General features: G+C 40.7%; 1 protein-coding gene across 4 annotated transcripts in view; it reads left to right on the forward strand.

The window, feature by feature from the left end:
* LOC115174814 (tetratricopeptide repeat protein 13-like) overlaps nt 1–16,603 on the forward strand; it is a 25,517-nt gene extending 8,914 nt beyond the window's left edge. The window contains exons 11-23 of one of the 4 annotated variants that reach the window (XM_029733732.1): nt 1,277–1,451; nt 1,573–1,729; nt 1,917–2,047; nt 2,302–2,434; nt 2,606–2,698; nt 2,837–2,920; nt 2,995–3,079; nt 3,333–3,442; nt 10,298–10,433; nt 14,967–15,046; nt 15,228–15,306; nt 15,427–15,506; nt 15,605–16,603. In XM_029733732.1, coding sequence (XP_029589592.1) covers nt 1,277–1,451; nt 1,573–1,729; nt 1,917–2,047; nt 2,302–2,434; nt 2,606–2,698; nt 2,837–2,920; nt 2,995–3,079; nt 3,333–3,442; nt 10,298–10,433; nt 14,967–15,046; nt 15,228–15,306; nt 15,427–15,506; nt 15,605–15,719 — 1,458 coding nt within the window. In that variant the 3' untranslated portion in view covers nt 15,720–16,603. The remainder of the gene's footprint in view (nt 1–1,276; nt 1,452–1,572; nt 1,730–1,916; nt 2,048–2,301; nt 2,435–2,605; nt 2,699–2,836; nt 2,921–2,994; nt 3,080–3,332; nt 3,443–10,297; nt 10,434–14,966; nt 15,047–15,227; nt 15,307–15,426; nt 15,507–15,604) is intronic. The other 3 variants (XM_029733733.1, XM_029733735.1, XM_029733736.1) reach the window with 3 other exon arrangements.
* The last annotated feature ends 3,564 nt before the right edge of the window (nt 16,604–20,167 follow it).

A 20,167-nucleotide genomic window follows, 5' to 3' on the forward strand; every position in this document is an offset into this window, starting at 1 on the left:
GAGGTCCCACAAATTGTCTATAGGATTGAGGTCAGGGCTTTGTGATGGCCACTCCAATACCTTGACTTTGTTTCATCAGACCAGAGGACATTTCTCCAAAAAGTATGATCTTTGTCCCCATATGCAGTTGCGAACCGTAGTCTGGCTTTTTTATGGCGGTTTTGGAGCTGTGGCTTCTTCCTTGCTGAGCGGCCTTTCAGGTTATGTCAATATAGGACGCGTTTTACAATGGATGTAGATACTTTTGTACCTTGTTTTCTCCAGCATCTTCACAAGGTTTCTTTGCTGTTCTGGGAATGATTTGCACTTTTCGAACCAAAGTACGTTCATCTCTAGGAGACAGAACGCGTCTCCTTCCTGAGCGGTCTGATGGCGACGTGGTCCCATGGTGTTTATACTTGTGTACTATTGTTAGTACAGATGAACGTGGTACCTTCAGGTGTTTGGAAATTGCTCCCAAGGATGAACCAGATTTGTGGTGGTCTACAATTATTTTTCTGTCTTGGCTGATTTCTTTTGATTTTCTCATGATGTCAAGCAAAGAGGCACTGAGTTTGAAGGTAGGCCTTGAAATACATCCACAGGTACACCTCCAATTGACTCAAATGAAAGCCATGACATCATTTTCTGGATTTTCCCAAGTTGTTTAAAGGCACAGTCAACTTAGTGTATGTAAACTTTTCACCCACTGGAATTGTGATTAAGTGAAATAATCTGTCTGTAAACAATTAAAAAATTACTTGTGTCATGCACAAAGTAGATGTCCTAACCCACTTGCCAAAAGTATAGTTTGTTAACAAGAAATTTGTGAAGTGGTTGAAAAACAAGTTTTCATGACTCCAACCTAAGCGTATGTAAACTTCCGATTTCAACTGTGTGTATGTGCGTAATGAAGCTTGACTGCATTACCTGGTTCGAATCCAGGCTGCATTACATCCGGCCGTGAATGGGGGTCCCATATGGCGGGGTAGACCATCATTTTAAATAAGAATTTGTTCTTAACTGACTTGCCTAGTTAAATAAAACACATCAACTTACAGGACCGTGTCACGTGCTTCCCACACTACCTGTGGAGAATGTGGTTTGATTATGATTAATCAGTCTAGAGCAGTCACCCGCAGGCCGTTCACGCAGTCATCAGCGATCTGCAGTAATATCCACTTTGAGTCAATTATGTATGTGTGAATTTGAGGTTCCCTCCCTTTTTTAGTTATTACACCTATGTGCGTCATTGGACTGGATGTGCAACACCTTCATGTTGAATTGTTTTTTGCAGAGATGTCTACAGCTGGAGCCCTACAATGAGGTATGTCAGTACATGAAGGGTCTGAGCCACGTGGCTATGGGGCAGTTCTATGAAGGCATCAAGGCTCAGACTAAAGTCATGTTGAACGACCCTCTGCTGGGCCAGAAAGCAAGCTCAGAGTATCTCAAAGTGAAATACCTCAGAGGTGAGTGCAGCATTCGTAACCTCTCAACTAACATTTCAACCTGAAGCTGAATGTTTTATCTTTCATCGTTTCTTGTCTCTGGAGATTGATGGTTTGAATCGCTCATGTCACCCCCCCACAGAATACTCTCGCTACTTGCACTCACATCTCGACATACCTGTGGCAGAATACAATGTTGATCAGGATCTTCCAGGAAACTTCAAAAACCACTGGGCAAAAAACCTCCCTTTTCTTATAGAAGACTATGAGGAGCAGCCAGGACTGCAGCCTCATATTAAGTGAGTTCTAAGGGATAGGACCTGCTACTGACTGAACGCAGTTCAATATCTTCTGCCAGCATTGCAGTATAGGCTAACTGATAGGTTACGGAGTAGGCTCATTTACTGTAGTTGACATGGACCTACTGAGTGTTTGTGCTATTCAACCCATTTGTAACTGATCTTGTTTCATGCCTTGTCATTGTAGGGATGTTCTACCTCAGAACTTTGAAAGCTACAATACTGAAGTTCAGAAGCTCATTTGCACAGCTGATCACCTTGGTGCCCTTATGCAATACAATACACCAGGATTTCTTCCAAATCGCAGAATACACAGAGGTGGGTGAGTCACCTAGACACATTAGAGTTCAGCCTAAAATCTGTTGTCCTCTTGTGTACCTTCTCGGCTGAAATCAGATTAAGTGACTCTATAACTTTAATGTACTAGTATCAGCCCTGAACTTGTTAAAAAACCATATGCATTTCTGGAATACGTGTTCTCTGATCCCATCCTATGTCTTAAATCCGGTAGCTCCATAACAGTATATTTCAAAGTTCTGAAATTTAACATGTTCTGTGTTTCACTTCAAAAGCTATGGGTCTGGCGACCCTAGAGGTCATGCAGGCTATGCAGCGCACCTGGAGCAACTCAAAGGTGCGAGTCAATGGCAAAACCAGGCAGATGCAGTGGAGAGACATGTTCGATATAGCTGTCAAATGGAGGAGGTGAGGTTTGGGTGTGAGACTGTTTGAGAAAGTTACTATACAACAACGTTATTACAACAATGCACATCTGCAGTATCGATCAACACCCTGTCTGCAGTTTCTTTATTGTCAGTCTGTGAGGTTTGATACATGTTTCTTGTCAAGTCATTTTGTTGTTTTGTCCCTGTGAAGGATCGCTGATCCAGACCAGCCTGTTCTTTGGCTGGACCAGATGCCTGCCAGAAGTCTCAGCCGAGGGTTCAATAATCATATCAACCTCATCAGGTAACCTAAAGGAAAATGACATAATATCATCTCAAAGATAGATTTACACAGTGACTAACACATGACAAACTGTAGAGTGAAGTTGTATTTTTAGATATCTTTTTTGATAATGTGGTTTTCCTGTTTTTTGCCTCACAGAGGACAGATCATCAACATAAGATACTTGGCGTATTTTGAGAAAATACTCAACTTCATCAAAGATCGAATATTGGTTTACCACGGGTGGGTCTTTTAAAGAAAATACAGATCGCTTTCTATTGGAGAAATATCTTGGCTTACTTATGCATTGTCCTCAGGGCATACAACCCAAGAGGCCTACTGGAAGTCAGACAAGCACTGGAAAATGTGGACAAGGTGGAAGACCTTCTCCCCATAATGAAGGTAATAAGGAACAACACCCAGATAAGAAAATATTGACTCCTCGAAATAGTATGATATAGTGTTTTCAGATTCTGGACCCAGGGGGCATAGCTCTGAGGCCTGATATATTCATGGACATATAGGTCCTAGGAACTACTAAGTGGTGTGTGCTAGATATGATATAATGTGCTAAAAGGTCTATTGCAAAAACATCCAAATTGAGATATCAACTTGGCATGAGTTTCACAACTCTCTTTTCATTTTTATCCTGAAGCAGTTTAACAGTAAAACAAGGGATGGCTTCACAGTGAACTCCAAGGTGCCCAGTCTAAAAGATCCTGGGAAAGAATATGATGGTTTCACAATCACCATAACAGGAGACAGGTTAGTTTATTTGGTTCTAATAAATGAATAACAAACTCCTCTCTTGACATTATAGTTTCCATCAGTGGTTTGCCTAAGCTTTTTCAATCATACAGAAATTTGAGACACATTTTCTCATCACTGAACATCATTTAATGTGGAAAAACATCACAGTTTATTATGTCAACTCAGCTCAGTTGAAAGCAGTTAAATACTTCAATGCATTGTATATTTTTGTTCATTTGAATTCAGAGCTCAGGCGTTTCTGTTAGGGAACTTCTAGTAAATGTTCTAGATCTGTTTGTTGAAGTTGCATTCAATTTATGTATGTACTAGAACACCTCATCCTTTCCTTGCATAACATCATATTGAACAGGGAAATAAAATGTAACTTTTCCAAGTGCCCCTTGAAGGGAAAGTACCAGACAACCAGTTTGTTTGGTGGTGCAGAACAAAAATACTGAGAAACTGCCAAAGGGGTAAAATCATTTGAATTCAATTACTTTTTGACAGCACCTGTTTTGATTTGAACGAAACCTTCCATACATATTTGCCCATTTGTAGAAGTGCTCAGAAAGTAACTTTTTTGGGTCTGAATGCCAAAACATTCAAGAGATAAAGGTGCTTAAAGTTGACCCATTTTGCATACCCCACCATAAAAATCGAATCAAATTTTATTGGAGATGTTATTGTGGGTGTAGCGAAATGCTTGTGTTCCTAGCTCCAACAGTGCAGTAGTATCTAATAGTTCACAGCAATACACAAATCTAAAAGTAAAATAATGAAATTAAGAAAAATATAAATATTAGGACGAGCAATGTCGGAGTGGCATTGACTAAATACAGTAGAATAGAATACAGTATATACATATGAAATGAGTAAAGCAGTATGTAAACATTATTAAAGTGACTAGTGTTCCATTATTAAAGTGGCCAGTGATTCCATGTCTGTATATAGGGCAGCAGCTTCTAAGGTGTAGCTTTTCCACTCTTAGTAGTCATGTTGTACATTTTCAGTTTTTAGAACATTTTGTAGAAGAAAGCGAAGCGCTGCGTAAAGTAAACTTCCCTGCATCGTGCTTATTTTTCAATTGAGAATAAATTGTGTTACGCACATCTCTAGTGTAATGGCCGTTGGTCCTACAAAGGGCGATCACATACTCATGGAAAGCCCAGCTCATTGGCTATCTAGCTAGCTTCGTTTCAAAACGATAGGTGGTCATCGGACCAAGACACTGTCAATTAAGTAAACACCATCCGTCTCATTGGTGCGTAATGATGGCTGACCTTGATGGGCTAATTGACGTGTTGTGTAGCCAATACGAAATGTAGAATGATGAAACAAGGTTTGGTTGACTTCTAGAGTGTCTGAGGATTGCACAGAAACTGAACTTGACTGGGTTAGACAAGGTTTAGCTGGTTTAGATTTCATAAATTGGTTTGTTGAAAGAGTCGGAATTCATGCGAAACGCTGTATAGAACATGGATCGTGTTAGGATATAAAAATGGATTTCATCAAACAAAACTAGGCTACATCTTATCCGGGGGACCCCAGGATGACAAATTTGAGCAAGATTACTGAATGTAAGTGCATTATTTACTGTCAGAGGTGAATGTATCAAACCAGTTGCCTTGATAAGGTGTTTTGTTGTTGTGCACTACCCTCAAACAATAGCATGGTATTTTTTCCCACTGTAATAGCTACTGTAAATTGGACACTGCAATTAGATGAACAATCATGTAAGCTTTCTGGCGATATAAGACATGTCTATGTCCCGGAAAGTTGGCTGTTGTTTACATGCCAGTCTAGTCCAATATCGCATATTAAGTCAGTAGAGGTTAAACAAATGTGGTTACTACTGACTCCTTGAGGTTTTGTGTAATTTGATAAGAACTGCATTGTCCTTCAATAATAATGAACGCCAAAATGAGTTTTGACTTTTTGAACCATACACAAACATTATTACATTTATGTAAAGTAAATTCATAATGTTTATTCTTATCATTAACAGATCTAAGTATAAACAAGTGCAAGCAAACGAGCTGCGACGAGGTAGGCCTATTCGTTCAGCACTTTCAAATGGACACTGAAATTCAGATGTTAGTTCGGATTACTCTTCTTTATTAAGTCACCACACAGAGAGCGAGAGAGACTCGGTTAGCCAACCATTTGAAGTATTTTATTAGGCCTATGTGGTCTAAAAAGGAAGGAAAATACAATCATGAAGTTCCACTTTTATAGACATTATACAGACGCACAGACAGTGCAATGCGCAAACAAAACAACCCTCACAATATCAACTGGAATTACATGGGTCTATTACTAAACTTTTTGTTGAAAACAAATATTTGAATGGGAAGAGACTGTCACTGGCAAACATGGTTACAGACCCAATAACATTAATAAGTATCTCCTCCTCGTCAAGAAAAGCACATGAGCTAATTATAATACACAAAGTATGCAAAACAATTATATCAATCCAACATTGCCTAAAAGATAGACATATATAAGCAATAGGCCTATAACAATTGAGATGCACAAGGGAACACTGAGTGGATAACAGGCAAGCTGTAATTTTGATTAAAACATTAATGAGCAAGCTAAGATGGAGGTAGTCAATATAAATATTTGTTCAGCACTTTTGAAATGTACAGCGACAGAATTTAGAACATGGAGCGTTCTTACAGTATTCTCCCTGCTCACCAAGTCAGAACCGTAGGATAAATAAAGGTGGCATATAAGCAGACAATGAAAGCTCTTACGATATTCGATGATGACGACAAAAAGAAACAGGCTATAGGTACATGTGCACCACCAAGTCAGAACAGTAGGCTAAGTTCTTAGGGGGAAAGGGACCAAATTATTAGGGTGAGGCACATGGGCTACTAACAACTTACTATGCAACATACACTTAGTATTACTTTCTTACCTATAGTATACAGTGCTTTCGGGAAGTATTCAGGCCCCTTGACTTTTTCCACTTACTTGGACCACACCCTCTCCACCGAATAGCAGGCAGGGGAAGCAAAATAGTGATTGCACCGCTTGCAGTTAGCCACTGATGCCTTCCAAACCACTCATTGTTGAATTTGCGATTTCCGACTTGTTGTGGAATGTTTATGTCCAATGGCCGAGGATCATCAATATATTTGATCTATAATTTCTCTTCATATGACAAGGATTGAAAAGGATTTGCCAGTAGTTTGTCGACGTGATTCCTGATGATGATTGCTTGTCTAGTTTGCTAGCTAAGATTTTTAAAGTATGATGTTGACATCATCAGTCTAATCAAAGCTATGGTAGATGTAACGTTATTTGATGTCATTTATCTGTGACCAATGACCTTGAGCCTTCTTGGATGGGCTCTTCTAATGTAAATCAATGGCAGCACCCAAGGGGGCTTGAACTGCCTAGCTCTCCTTGTAGATTCTGAGTGACAGAACACTGAGCCAATCACAGCGCAACTAGAGAAGATTACCAACACCTTTGCTGCCTTACTCAAGAAAGCAAGAAAGAGACCATGTTTGTATGTGACATTATTCACTCAATATATTTGTTTATACATTGTTTGCAAACGGATATGTGTGACAAACTAATGCCAAAATAACATGCTAAACAGGTAGGGCTCAAAACAGGTTGGGCTCTACCTGACCTGCCCTGAATGATGGGTCGCCAAAATAAAAAATAAACCCCAAAATAAAACAGATGAAATGGGGTCTAAGCTACAACATATTCTACTATGAAACAAATCGGAGTTTACCCATTTTTAGATAATTTACATTAAAGGTTTTAAAATGTATGTATATGTGTGTGTATATAATATACATTAGATTGACAACACTGTTTGTAAGCTTTTAAATTAGTGCCTTTGGAAAGTATTCAGACCCCTTGACTTTTTCCACATTTTGTTACGTTACAGCCTTTTTCAAAAATGTATTACATTGTTTTTTTCCCCTCTACACCCAATGCCCCATAATGACATAGTAAAAATTGTTTTTAATTTTTTTTGCAAATGTATCAAAAAAACAATATATCACATTTACATAAGTATTCTGACCCTTTACTCAGTACTATGTTCAAGCACCTATGGCAGTGATTAAAGCATCGAGTCTTGGGTATAAAGCTTTGCACACCTATATTTGGGGAGATTCTCCCATTTTTCTATGCAGATCCTTTTGCGCTCTGGAGCATGTTTTCATCAAGGATCTCTCTTTACTTTGCTCCGTTCATCTTTGCCTCAGTCCTGACTAGTCTCCCAGTCCCTGCCGCTGAAAAGCATGCCCACAGCATGATGCTGCCATCACCGTGCTTTACCGTAGGGATGGTGCCAGGTTTACTCCAGACGTGACGCTTTGCTTTCAGGCCAAAAGGTTCAAGCTTGGTTTCATCAGACCAGAGAATCTTGTTTCTCATGGTCTGTGAGTCTTTAGGTGCCTCTTGGTAAATTCCAAGTGGGCTGTCATGTGCCTTTTTACTGAGGAGTGGCTTTGTCTGGCCACTACCATAAAGGCCTGATTTGGTGGAGTTCTGCAGAGATGGTAGACCTTCTGGAAGGTTCTCCCATCAACACAGAGGAACTATAGAGCTCTGTCAGAGTGACCATTGGGTTCTTGGTCACCTCCCTGACCAAGGCCCTTCTCCACCAATTTGCTCAGTTTGGCTGGGCCGGCAGCTCTATGAAGAGTCTAGGTGTGGGCAATTCCTTCGACTTCATGGCTTAGTTTTTGATCTGACATGCACTGTCAACTGTGGGACCTTATATAGACAGGTGTGTGCCTTTCCAAATCATGTCCAATCAGTTGAATGTACCACAAGTGGACTCCAATCAATTTGTAGAACCATCTCAAGGATGATCAATGGAAACAGGTATGCACCTGAGCTCAATTTCAGGGTCTCATAGCAAAGGGTCTGAATAATTATGTAAATAAGGTATTTCAGTTTTTTATTTTTAATAAATTAGCAAAAATGTCTAAACCTGTTGTTATTATGAGGTATTGTGTGTAGATTGCTGAGAAAAAAACAAACATTTAAAATGTTTTAGAATAAGTGTGTGACTTAACAAAATGTAGAAAAAGTCAAGGGGTTTGAATACTTTCCAAAGACGCTGTATATCAAACTCAACCGTTTATCCTTTCCAGTGATGAAGACATGGATGTCTCATGGTATGGTGGGGAATGCAAAATTGGTCAATTTTGAGCACCTTGTATCTCCTGAATGTTTTGGCATTCAGGTCTAAAAAGTGATTTTCTGACCACTTCTTCCATGGGCAAATATGTATGGGAAGTTTTTGTTTAAATCAAAAGGGATGTTGTCAAAAAGTGGATTTACTCAGAAGCAAGAACTGCAGTGTGACATACTGTATGGATATCCTCAAGTGTGAAGTTAAAATGAATGGTTGCATCTGAGACATGAAATACACTGAACAAAAATACTGTATAAACACATGCAACAATTTAAAAGATTTTGACTTAGTTCAAATAAGGAAATCAGTCAATTGAAGTAAATTCATTAGGCCCTAGTCTATGGATTTCACATGATTAGGAATACAGATATACATCTGTTGGTCACAGATACCTTAAAGAAAAGGTAGGGGCATAGATCAGAAAACCAGTCAGTATCTGGTGTGACCACCATTTGCCTCATGCAGAGCGACATTTCCTTTGCATGAAGTTGATCAGGCTGTTGATTGTGGCCTGTGGAATGTTTTCCCACTACTCTTCAATGGCTATGTGAAGTTGCTGGATATTGTCGTGAACCGGAACACGCTATCGTACACGTCGATCCAGAGCATCCCATACATGCTCAATGCATGACATATCTGGTAAGTATGCGGACCATGGAAGAACTGGGATATTTTCAGCTTCCAGGAATTGTGTACAGATCCTTGTGACATGGGGCTGTGCATTACCATGCTGAAACATGAGGTGATGGCGCTGATGAATGGCATGACAATGGGCCTCAGGATCTCGTCACGGTATTTCTGTGCATTCAAATTGCCATCGCTAAAATGCAATTGTGCTCATTGTCCGTAGCTTATGCCTGCCCATACCATAACCCCACCGCCCCCATGGGGCACTCTGTTCACAACGTTGACATCAGCAAACCCACAGTTTCATCAGCTGTCTGGGTGGCTGGCCTCAGACGATCTCGAAGGTGAAGAAGCCGGATGTGGAGGTCCTGGGCTGGCGTGGTTACACGTGCTATGCGGTTGTGAGGCCGGTTGGACATACTGCCGAATTCTCTAAAATGACATTGGAGGCGGCTTATGGTAGAGAAATCAACATTAAATTACCTGGCAACAGCTCTGGTAGACATTCATGCAGTCAGCATGGCATTTGCACACTCCCTCAACTTGAGACATCTGTGGCGTTGTGTGACAACTTCACATTTTAAAGTGGCCTTTTGTCCCCAATGCAAGGTGCACCTGTGTAATAATCATGCCGTTTAATCCACTTCTTGATTTGCCACACCTGTTATGTGGATGTATTATTTTAGCAAAGGATAAATGCTCACTAACAGGGATGTGACATTTGTGCACAAAATTTGAGAGAAATAAGCTTTTTGTTGGATTTTTTCAGCTCATGAAACATGGGACCGACACTTTTCGTGTTGCGTTTTATATTTTTGTTCAGTAATGAAACAGCCAATCCCCTATTTCAACCTATTGAATTCTTTGTCATTCAGTTCAGACTTTCTAAAAAAATAAAAATACAAAGCTTGAAATATGATTCAGCTTGTTATTCTACCTCTAACCCTACAGCTTTCACCAAAGTGTGCCTTCTTATCTGTCCCATGATGAATGTTGATGTATGTACAGTTGATGTCCATAGAGACCAAGGTGTTTGTTCAGACGATGTGTATTTGTGTTACCTTAAGAGTGGGGAACATGCTGTTCTCAGTGGAGACCCAGACCACAGAGGAGCGCACTCAGCAGTACCAGTCTGAGATTGAGTCCATCTACAAAGACCTGACTGCCAAAGGCAAGGCTCTCATGCTGTCCACTGAACTTGGGGTATACTCTCTCTCTTCCCCTCTCTTCTTCTTCCCTATTCCCTCTGTTTTGTTTTCTCTGACTGTCAGTGTTGGCTTCCAGTTGTGCGATTTTTAAATGCCATCTCAACAATCTGATCCATACTGTTGCTTTCCTATCTGATGTAATGCACGTTTTTCTATTTTCGTGTTGATTTATTCCCTACCACTGAAAATGTGGAGCAGTTTGTTTCGTATGAGGCTACCTAACCTGTTAAAGGGAAAATCCCCTCAAAGACATATGGTGTAGCCTTCCCTGTGGCTCAGTTGGTAGAGCATGGTGTGTGCAACGCCAGGGTTGTGGGTTCGATTCCCACGGGGGGCCAGTACAAAAAAAATTAAAATAAAAAATGCATGAAATGAAAATGAAATGTATGTATTCACTACTGTCTGCTAAATGACTAAAATGTAAATGTAATCTCAGCAACAATTATTTTTCTCCCTTTTTCAGTCAAAGATAATTCGTAAAAATCCAAATAACTTCACAGATCTTCATTGTAAAGGGTTTAAACACTGTTTTCCCATGCTTGTTCAATGAACCATAAACAACATGCACCTGTGGAACGGTCGTTAGTGTCTTAACAGCTTACAGATGGTAGGCAATTAAAGTCACAGTTATGAAAACTTAGGACACTAAAGAGGCCTTTCTACTGCCTCTGAAAAACACCAAAAGAAAGATGCCCAGGGTCCCTGCTCATCTGCGTGAACATGCCTTTGGCATTTTTTTTTTTTTCACCTTCATTTAACCAGGTAGGCTAGTTGAGAACAAGTTCTCATTTACAACTGTGACCTGGCCAAGATAAAGCAAAGCAGTGCAACACAAACAACAACACAGAGTTACACATGGAAAAAACAAACATACAGTTAAAAAAGTCTATATATAGTGTGTGCAAATGAGGTAGGATAACGGAGGTAAGGCAATAAATAGGCCATAGTGGCGAAATAATTACAATTTTGCAATTAAACACTGGCGTGATAGATGTGCAGAAGATGAGTGTACAAGTAGAGATACTGGGGTGCAAAGGAGAAAAAATAAATAAAATGGATAACAGTATGGGGATGAGGTAGTTGGATAGGCCATCTGTAAATAGCCCATCTGTGAGCTGCTCTGACTGTGCTTAAAGCTAGTGAGGGAGATATGAGTCTCCAGCTTCAGTGATTTTTTTGTTGTTGATTTTTTTTTTTAAATTTGCAGTTCCTTCCAGTTATTGGCAGCAGAGAATTGGAAGGAAAGGTGGTTAAGAATTGGCTTTGGGGGTGACCAGTGAAATATACAGTGGGCTCCAAAATTACTGGCACCACTGACTGGCAATGCACAAACAATACTTAAAAAAATATAAACAATATAATTATAGAGAGAAACTCAAAATACCAACATGTCAGAAATACTGTACTTTATTAATGTTTCAATGGAACCAACGAAAATCTTACAATTATTTAATACAAAATACATTTAACCAAAATCAAGGTTTCATAATTATTGGCACTCCTCATTTAGTACTTAGTGAAACCACTTCTGGCAAGGATAACAGCATGGTCTTTTCCTGTAATGTTTGACAAAGTTAAGGAACACATTTGGAGGGATTTTGGACCATTCCTCTATGCAGATCCTTTCAAGATCCTTCACATTTTGGGGTTTGCGCTTATCAACTGCCCTCTTCCACTCAGCTCACAGGTTTTCGATTGGATTGAGGTCCGGCGACTGAGCTGGCCATGGCAGAACATTGATTTTGTCGTCACAGAACCATTTCTGTGTGGATCTTGGGGTATGTTTCGGGTCATTGTCTTCTTGGAAAGTCCACCTACGGCCAAGTCCCAGCCTTCTGGCAGAGGCAACCAGATTGTCAGCCAAAATTGCCTGATACTTGGTGGAATTCATTATGCCATCAATCTTAACCAGTGCCCCTGGATCTCTGGAATTAAAACAGCCCCAAAACATCACTGACCCCCCCCCCCCCCCCTCCATATTTCACCGTGGGTATGAGGTTCCTCTCCTTGTATGCATCTCTGTTTTGACGTCAAACATGCTGATCCTGTATCTGACCAAAACGTTCAATTTTGGTCTCATCTGACCAGAGCACTTTCTTCCAGTCATAATTTAAATGACATTTGGCAAACTCCAAGCGCGTCTGTGTCTAGGGTTGAGAAAGGGCTTTCTTCTGGCAACCCTTCCAAAGAGCCTGTGGTTGTGGAGGTGGCGTCTGATGGTGCTTTTTGAAACCTGGTGACCACAAGACGCCATCAAGGCCTGCAAATCTTTCACAGTGATTCTTGGGGATTTTGTTGCTTCTCTCACCATCCTCCTCTCTATCCTGGGGGGCAAAATGCATTTGCGTCCTCTATCCGTGAGGTTTTCAACTGTTCCATGTCTTTTGAATGTTTTAATAATTGCCCTGACAGTGCTCAGTGGTATATTCAATTGTTTGTGGATCTTCTTGTAGCCATGACCAGATTTATGAAGGTCTACGACCCTCTGTCTCTTTTGAACTGCCAGTTCTTTTGTTTTCTTCATGGTGCTGGATGACAGTGGGATATTGCATGTGTGTTACCCTCATTTTTATACCCTAGTGAAACAGGAAGTGATGTAACGGCTCAATATAGTTCCTTAAGACTTAAATAAGTGGAATTTAATTCGTTTTAATTTTGGTAGATGTTATTTACAATAATCTTTAAGGGTGCCATTCATTGTGAAACCTTGATTTGGAGGACATTGACTTTATAATTAAATCAATCAATAATTTTGGTTGGTTCCATTGAAACATTAATAAAGTACAGTATTTCTCACGTTGGTATTTTGAGTTTATCTCTATAATTATATTGTTTATATTTGTTTAAGCATTGTTTGTGCATTGCCAGTCAGGGGTGCCAGTAATTTTGGAGCCCACTGTACCTGCTGGAGCGCGTGCTACGGGTGGGTGCTACTATGGTGACCAGTGAGCTGAGATAAGGCGGGGCTTTACCTAGCAAAGACTTATAGATGACCTGGAGCCAGTGGGTTTGGCGATGAATATGAAGCGAGGGCCAGCCAACGAGAGCATTGGTGGGTAGTATATGAGGCTTTGGTGACAAAACGGATGGCACTGTGATAGACTGCATCCAATTTGCTGAGATGAATGTTGGAGGCTATTTTGTAAATGACATCGCCAAAGTCAAGGATCGGTACGATACCCTCGTAAACAACGGACTATGTTTGCAAGGAGGCATGAGGACAGCAGATGTAGCCAGCGCAATAAATTGCAATATCCGTACTGTGACAAGCCTACGACAGCGCTACAGGGAGACAGGACAGACAGCTGATCGTCCTCGCAGTGACAGACCACGTGTAACACCTGCACAGGATCGGTACATCCGAACATCACACCTGCGGCACAGGTATAGGATGGCAACAACAACTGCCCGAGTTACACCAGGAACTCACAATCCCTCCATCAGTGCTCAGACTGTCCGCAATAGGCTGAGAGAGGCTGGACTGAGGGTATGTAGGCCTGTTGTAAGGCAGGTCCTTGCCAGACATCACCGGCAATAACGTTGCCTATGGGCACAAACCCACTGTCGCTGGACCAGACAGGACTGGCAAAAAGTGCTCTTCACTGACGAGTTGCGGTTTTGTCTCATCAGGGGTGATCGTCGGATTCGCGTTCATCGTCGAAGGAATGAGCATTACACTGAGGCCTGTACTCTGGAACGGGATCGATTTGGAGGTGGAGGGTCCGTCATGGTCTGGGGCGGTGTGTCACAGCATCATCGGACTGAGCTTGTTGTCATTGCAGGCAATCTCAATGCTGTGCGTTACAGGGAAGACATCCTCCTCCCTCATGTGGTACTCTTCCTGCAGGCTCATCCTGACATGACCCTCCAGCATGACAATGCCACCAGCCGTTCTGTGAGTGATTTCCTGCAAGACAGGAATGTCAGTGTTCTGCCATGGCCAGTGAAGAGCCCGGATCTCAACCTGTTGGATCGGAGGGTGAGGGCTAGGGCCATTCCCCCCAGAAATGTCCGGAAACTTGCAGGTGTCTTGGTGGAAGAGTGGGGTAACATCTCGCAGCAAGAACTGGCAAATCTGGTTCATGAGGAGGAGATGCACTACAGTACTTAATGCAGCTGGTTGCCACACCAGATACTGACTGTTACTTTTGATTTTGACACCCCCCACCTTTTGTTCAGGGACACATTATTCCATTTTTGTTAGTCACATGTCTGTGGAAATTGTTCAGTTTGTCTCAGTTGTTGAATCTTGTTATGTTCATACAAATATTTACACATGTTAAGTTTGCTGAAAATAAATGCAGTTGACAGTGAGAGGACATTTCTTTTTTTGCTGAGTTTTATTTTTTTTATCCGTATTTCCACTGTTGATAAAGTCCCAAAATGTTTTGCAAGTCAGCGGTCAAGTTTTCAAGATATTGGACTTTCAAGAAGCAAAGTGTCACTGGCCACATCATTGTGTAATGATATTACCTCTGTAACTGGACCCTGTAGTATGAATTGTGTTGTTTTTGTTTCTATCTTTTAGGATGCAGATGCAGTGTGTAATTTAATCCTCTCCCTGGTTTACTACTTCTGTAACCTTATGCCCCTCTCCAGAGGGTCCAGGTAAGTTTTGTCCAAATCATATTTTCTGCTATAAACATCAATCCATGTTAAGGCATGTGTTTCAGTTGGTCTTCTCTGAATGGTGATTTCATTTTGTGAAACGGTTTTTAGTTATGAAATCAGTCCCATTTCCCCAATTTTTTTGTTGTTGTTGTTGTTGTCTCTATTTCCCTTTTTTCAGTGTTGTGGCATACTCTGTTGTCATGGGAGCACTGATGGCCAGTGGAAAGGAGGTGATAGGCAGAATCCCCAAAGGGAAGGTAATAGTGACGTTTTGCTCTACTTTACACTACTTCATTCTAATTCGTTACAACATTGACACCACCACTGGGAAATGTAACAATGTGCCTGGTTTAAGTATTTTTCTTGTTTTTTTTTAGTTGGTTGATTTTGAAGCCATGACAACACACAGTCCTGACAGCTTTAGTAAAACAGCTAAAAACTGGATGAATTTAAAGAGGTGAGTAGCTCGGCGTTATCACTGTTATCAACTTTAACCGCATCATAAGTTGGCCAATTATTGTATTGATAACCTTTTTTTTTTTTTTTTTACCTCAGCCTACCATTGTGGTACCAGAGTCTTCCATCGGTAGCAGAAACGTTCCAGACGACTAGAACCATGATAGAGGTCCTCAACACGGACTCGACATCGCACTGTCCAAAGAAGTCCTAACACCACTTCTCCTGATGAGAACAAGGGCCACTCTCCCTGCCCATTCTCTCTGCTCATAGTCTCTCTGGCCAAGCTCAACCCCCCAAAGCACAACGTCTGTCTAAACATGATTTATGGCAACTACATGTTGTTCAGATATGTATGCAATACCAGCAAAACCCTAGTAGGGTCTAGTATGTAAAAGCTAAGAAACGTAATTGATTTGAATGGGAGGTAATCTCGATTGTGATTGGCTCTAAAATTCGAACTATTTTCTTTTTAAAAACTCAGTCTATAAGCAGAGAAAGTGGGGGAGGAGATTCTAAGATATAAACTTTCCTTCAGGGCTATTCTATTCCACTTGGGATACTTGAACATTTTAGAAAAGTCAAGCAATCTTTTTATTTAGTCTTGTCGATGGTGCGATTGTGGAGAATGTCACTCTGTGGCATTGCCTTTTTCAGTAATTGTTTTTAACTTGACCAATAAAGGGCATGAGGCAGGGTTGGTTTTAGGTTAGGTCAAACTTGTTTTGGGGAAAGCACACAACAATAGTCCTCTGGTCTTATTTTGAGACGTGTTTCTGTCTTGTTGCTGTTCTCTTTATTTTTTCCTTAAAGTGTTTTTAAATCATTTGATAATGGTCTTACCGGCACACAACATTTGAACAAATGTTCAGGGATACATTAAGGGGAGTTTGTTCAACTGCTCTGAAGAACCTCTTCATGTGAGGACAAGCTTTGGTGTTCAGTTTGTATGTTCCCCACTTACCCTTAAAAAACCTCTTTAGGATCGGACCCCTTTTTCTTTCAATTATCGCCTGAAATGACATACCCAGGCCCTGAAGCAAGGATATGCATATTCTTGGTACCATTTGAAAGGAAACACTTTGACGTTTGTGGAAATGTGAAATGAATGTAGAAGAATATAACACAATAGATCTGGTAAAAGATAATACAAAGGAAAAAAACAACCGTTCTTTGTATTTGAAATGCAAGAGAAAGGCCATCATGTATTATTCCAGCCCAGCTGCAATGTAGATTTTGGCCACTAGATGGCAGCAGTGTATGTGCAAAGTTTTAGATTGATCCAATGAACCATTGCATTTCTGTTCAAAATGTTGTATCAAGACTGCCAAAATGTGCCTAATTGGTTTATTAATAACTTTTCATGTTCAAAACTGTGCACTCTCCTCAAACAATAGCATGGTATTCTTTCAATGTAATAGCTACTGTAAATTGGACAGTGCAGTTAGATTAACAAGAATTTAAGCATTCTGACAATATCAGATATGTCTATGTCCTGGGAAATGTTCTTGTTACTTCCAACCTCATGCTAATCACATTAGCCTACGTTAGCTCAACGTCCCGCAGGGGACCCACCGATCCTGAAGAAGTTTGTGAATGACAGAATAAATTATGCATTACCTGCCTGAGTCCTTACGTAATGTGCTCCAGAGGATCAAAAGAAATAACCAACAACAATTTTAAGTTCTCTGCTTAACTTTATTTTATTTTTTGGCAGAACTGTTTTATCATGTTTCCAAATCAATGTTAGTGCTGAATGGTTGGGAGATTTGTTTTTATCTCTTTTTTTTGCACTGGGTGAATTGGCTATTTTTATTAAAGCGCTAAGGTGGATTTTTAAGCATATGTCCCAGCTTGAAGTTTAAACTTGAAGGAAAGAAATCTGTGGAGATTTTAGGGAATTGGGATGTTCAATGGTCAATACAATTGCTTGACAAATGAGTTGTTTGTTTCTTGTTATTTCAATGCAACCAGGAGTGATACTGATAGGGTTATCTAAAGTTATACCAGATCACCCACAAATACATTATTTATTCATGAGCTTTCTTGCTACCCCTTTCAAACACACCTTGCTTGTACTTTCATTCAGGTCAGCAAATGTCACACAAGTGCTCCTAAATACTGTAAACCACCATGACTTTAGCCAAATCATGTGATGTTTCTGATAAGCCGAATAGGATATGGTTTGCTTGCTTGCAATACAGTTGCAGCTAACTACTGTTTCTGCTTTGCTGGAGGAGGCTAACAGTTCCCAGAGATGGCTGAAGATATCAGTGAGGCAGGGGATACTCTTATTTATGGTTTAACAGGCTTGAATACAATGGGAAGAAATCTACTCGAAAATGTCAAGAAAGAAGCAGCGGGTACAGTATACTACCGATATTTCTGTAGCTATCTTGTGGTGCTAGCTACTCTCACATATAACCTATGCAGTAGTGATGGGTCGTTCTCGAGCCGACTCGCATATCAGAAGAGCCGAATCTATTTATACAAATATACAAAAAATAATTTATGAATAAGCAAAAGATTTAAATGAATAGAATTAACTAATTCAAAGAACGAAAAAAGAAATTAAATAATATAGGCTTAAATGCTTAAGCGCAGACACATTCATTCTGACTGTCTGCTCAGACTAAGAGCCTGTCCTGTTCCTGTCAATCAGACACGCGGTGTCAACCAATGAACCAAAGATGCGTGAGGGAGGGCCGAGCCAACTCACTCACAGTCACACACTTAGCAGCCTAGGAGAGAGGAAGGACAGCTGTGAAAACGACAGCTGGAAAATGAGTCGGAAGCACAGTAGCATTTGGATGCATTTTAATAACGTAGACAATGTTAGAGTACAGTGTAGAATTTGCCAAAACAAAATCTCATACAAAGTCGGTGCTAAGCACAACCTACAGCAGCATATGAGAACTGTGCACCCAACTGTGAAGCTAGCTGTAGTGGAGCTTCGAGAAACTAGCGGGCCTGCTAGTGATAGTGGTGGAGCCAGCACCTCCAGACGTGGAGATGTATCCACTCAGTCAAGTAGGCCTACTCCGCAACCCACAGCAACGCAGCCTTCTATGGACCAGTTTATGCCAAAGTCTTTGTAGCAAAACAAGGCCAAATTGATATTGCGTTGGCTAAAATAATTGCCACCGATTTCCAGACATTTTCGATTGTGGAGGACAGAGGTTTTAGAAATTATAGCAATAGTCTAAATCCAATGTACACAATTCCAAGCAGGAAAACCCTTTCAAAATCACTTATTCCACAACTGTACGAGAGCACACAGGCTTCAATGCGGGAAAGAGTCCAAAAAGCTACTGCAGTTTGCCTTACCACTGACTGCTGGACATCAAAGGTAACCACTTCTTACATGTCAGTTACATGTTACTTCATTGAAGATGTTTTGATGTCTAGCTGTCTTCTGGACTGCTTTGAGTGACAGACACACCTCAGAGAACTTGGCAGAGGAACTGTTGAGAGTGGCCAGAGAATGGCAAGTAGATGGAAAAGTGGTCTGTTGTGTTAGCGACAGTGCAGCTAACATAACCAAAGCCATGAAAATGTTTAAATGGACCCATCATCCATGTCTTGCCCACACAATCAACCTGATGGTAAGAGATGCTCTGAAGGTGATGAAGCCCACTGTGGACAAAGTGAAAGCAGCTGTGGAATACTTCCACAGGAGCACAGTAGGTGCTGAAAAACGAAAGTCTACACAACGCCAGATGGGGATGCCTGAGCTGAGGCCTAAACAAGACTGCACTACAAGATGGAATTCAACATTTTATATGTTGAAGTGATTTCTTGAGTCAAAGGATGGCTGGCCTTCCCTGTAGCTCAGTTGGTAGAGCATGGTGTTTGCAACACCAGGGTTGTGGGTTCGATTCCCACGGGGGGCCAGCACAGAAAAAAAATGTATGAAATGTATGCATTCACTACTGTAAGTCGCTCTGGATAAGAGTGTCTGCTAAATGACTAAAATGTAATGTAAATGTAAATCTCTACCCTGACCATTGTCAATGCGCCTGTTGATGCTCTGACCCAAGAGGAATGGGAGGTGGTGGAGGAGGTGTGCAGAGTCCTGGAACCCTTTGAGCAGGTCACTGTGGAGAGCAGTTAGCAGTTATTACTACATCATTATTTAATCCAGTATTATATATGAAGATGAGAATGTAGTATCAGTAGACAAAACATGAACCTGAACTAATAAGTTACTGTTCTCTCTTTTCAGCTATGAGTCAGCCTCAAAAATGATACTCTTGTGTAAGGATCTGCAGCGAGGGGTTGATTATGCATTTATTTTATGTACAGTTGAAGTCGGAAGTTTACATACACCTTAGCCAAATACATTTAAAGTCATTTTTACACAATTCCTGACATTTAATCCTGACATTTAATCCTAGTAAAAATTCCCTGTCTTGGGTCAGTTAGGATGACCACTTTATTTTAAGAATGTAATATGTCAGAATAACAGTAGAGAGAATGATTTATTTCAGCTTTTATTTCTTTCATCACATTCCCAGTGGATCAGAAGTTTACACACACTCAATTAGTATTTGGTAGCATTGCCTTTAAATTGTTTAACTTGGGTCAAACGTTTCAGGTAGCCTTCCACAAGCTTCCCACAATAAGTTGGGTGAATTTCGGCCCATTCCTCCTGACAGAGCT

The sequence above is a fragment of the Salmo trutta genome, chromosome 35 (genome assembly GCF_901001165.1).
Source record: "Salmo trutta chromosome 35, fSalTru1.1, whole genome shotgun sequence".
Taxonomy (NCBI): domain Eukaryota; kingdom Metazoa; phylum Chordata; class Actinopteri; order Salmoniformes; family Salmonidae; genus Salmo; species Salmo trutta.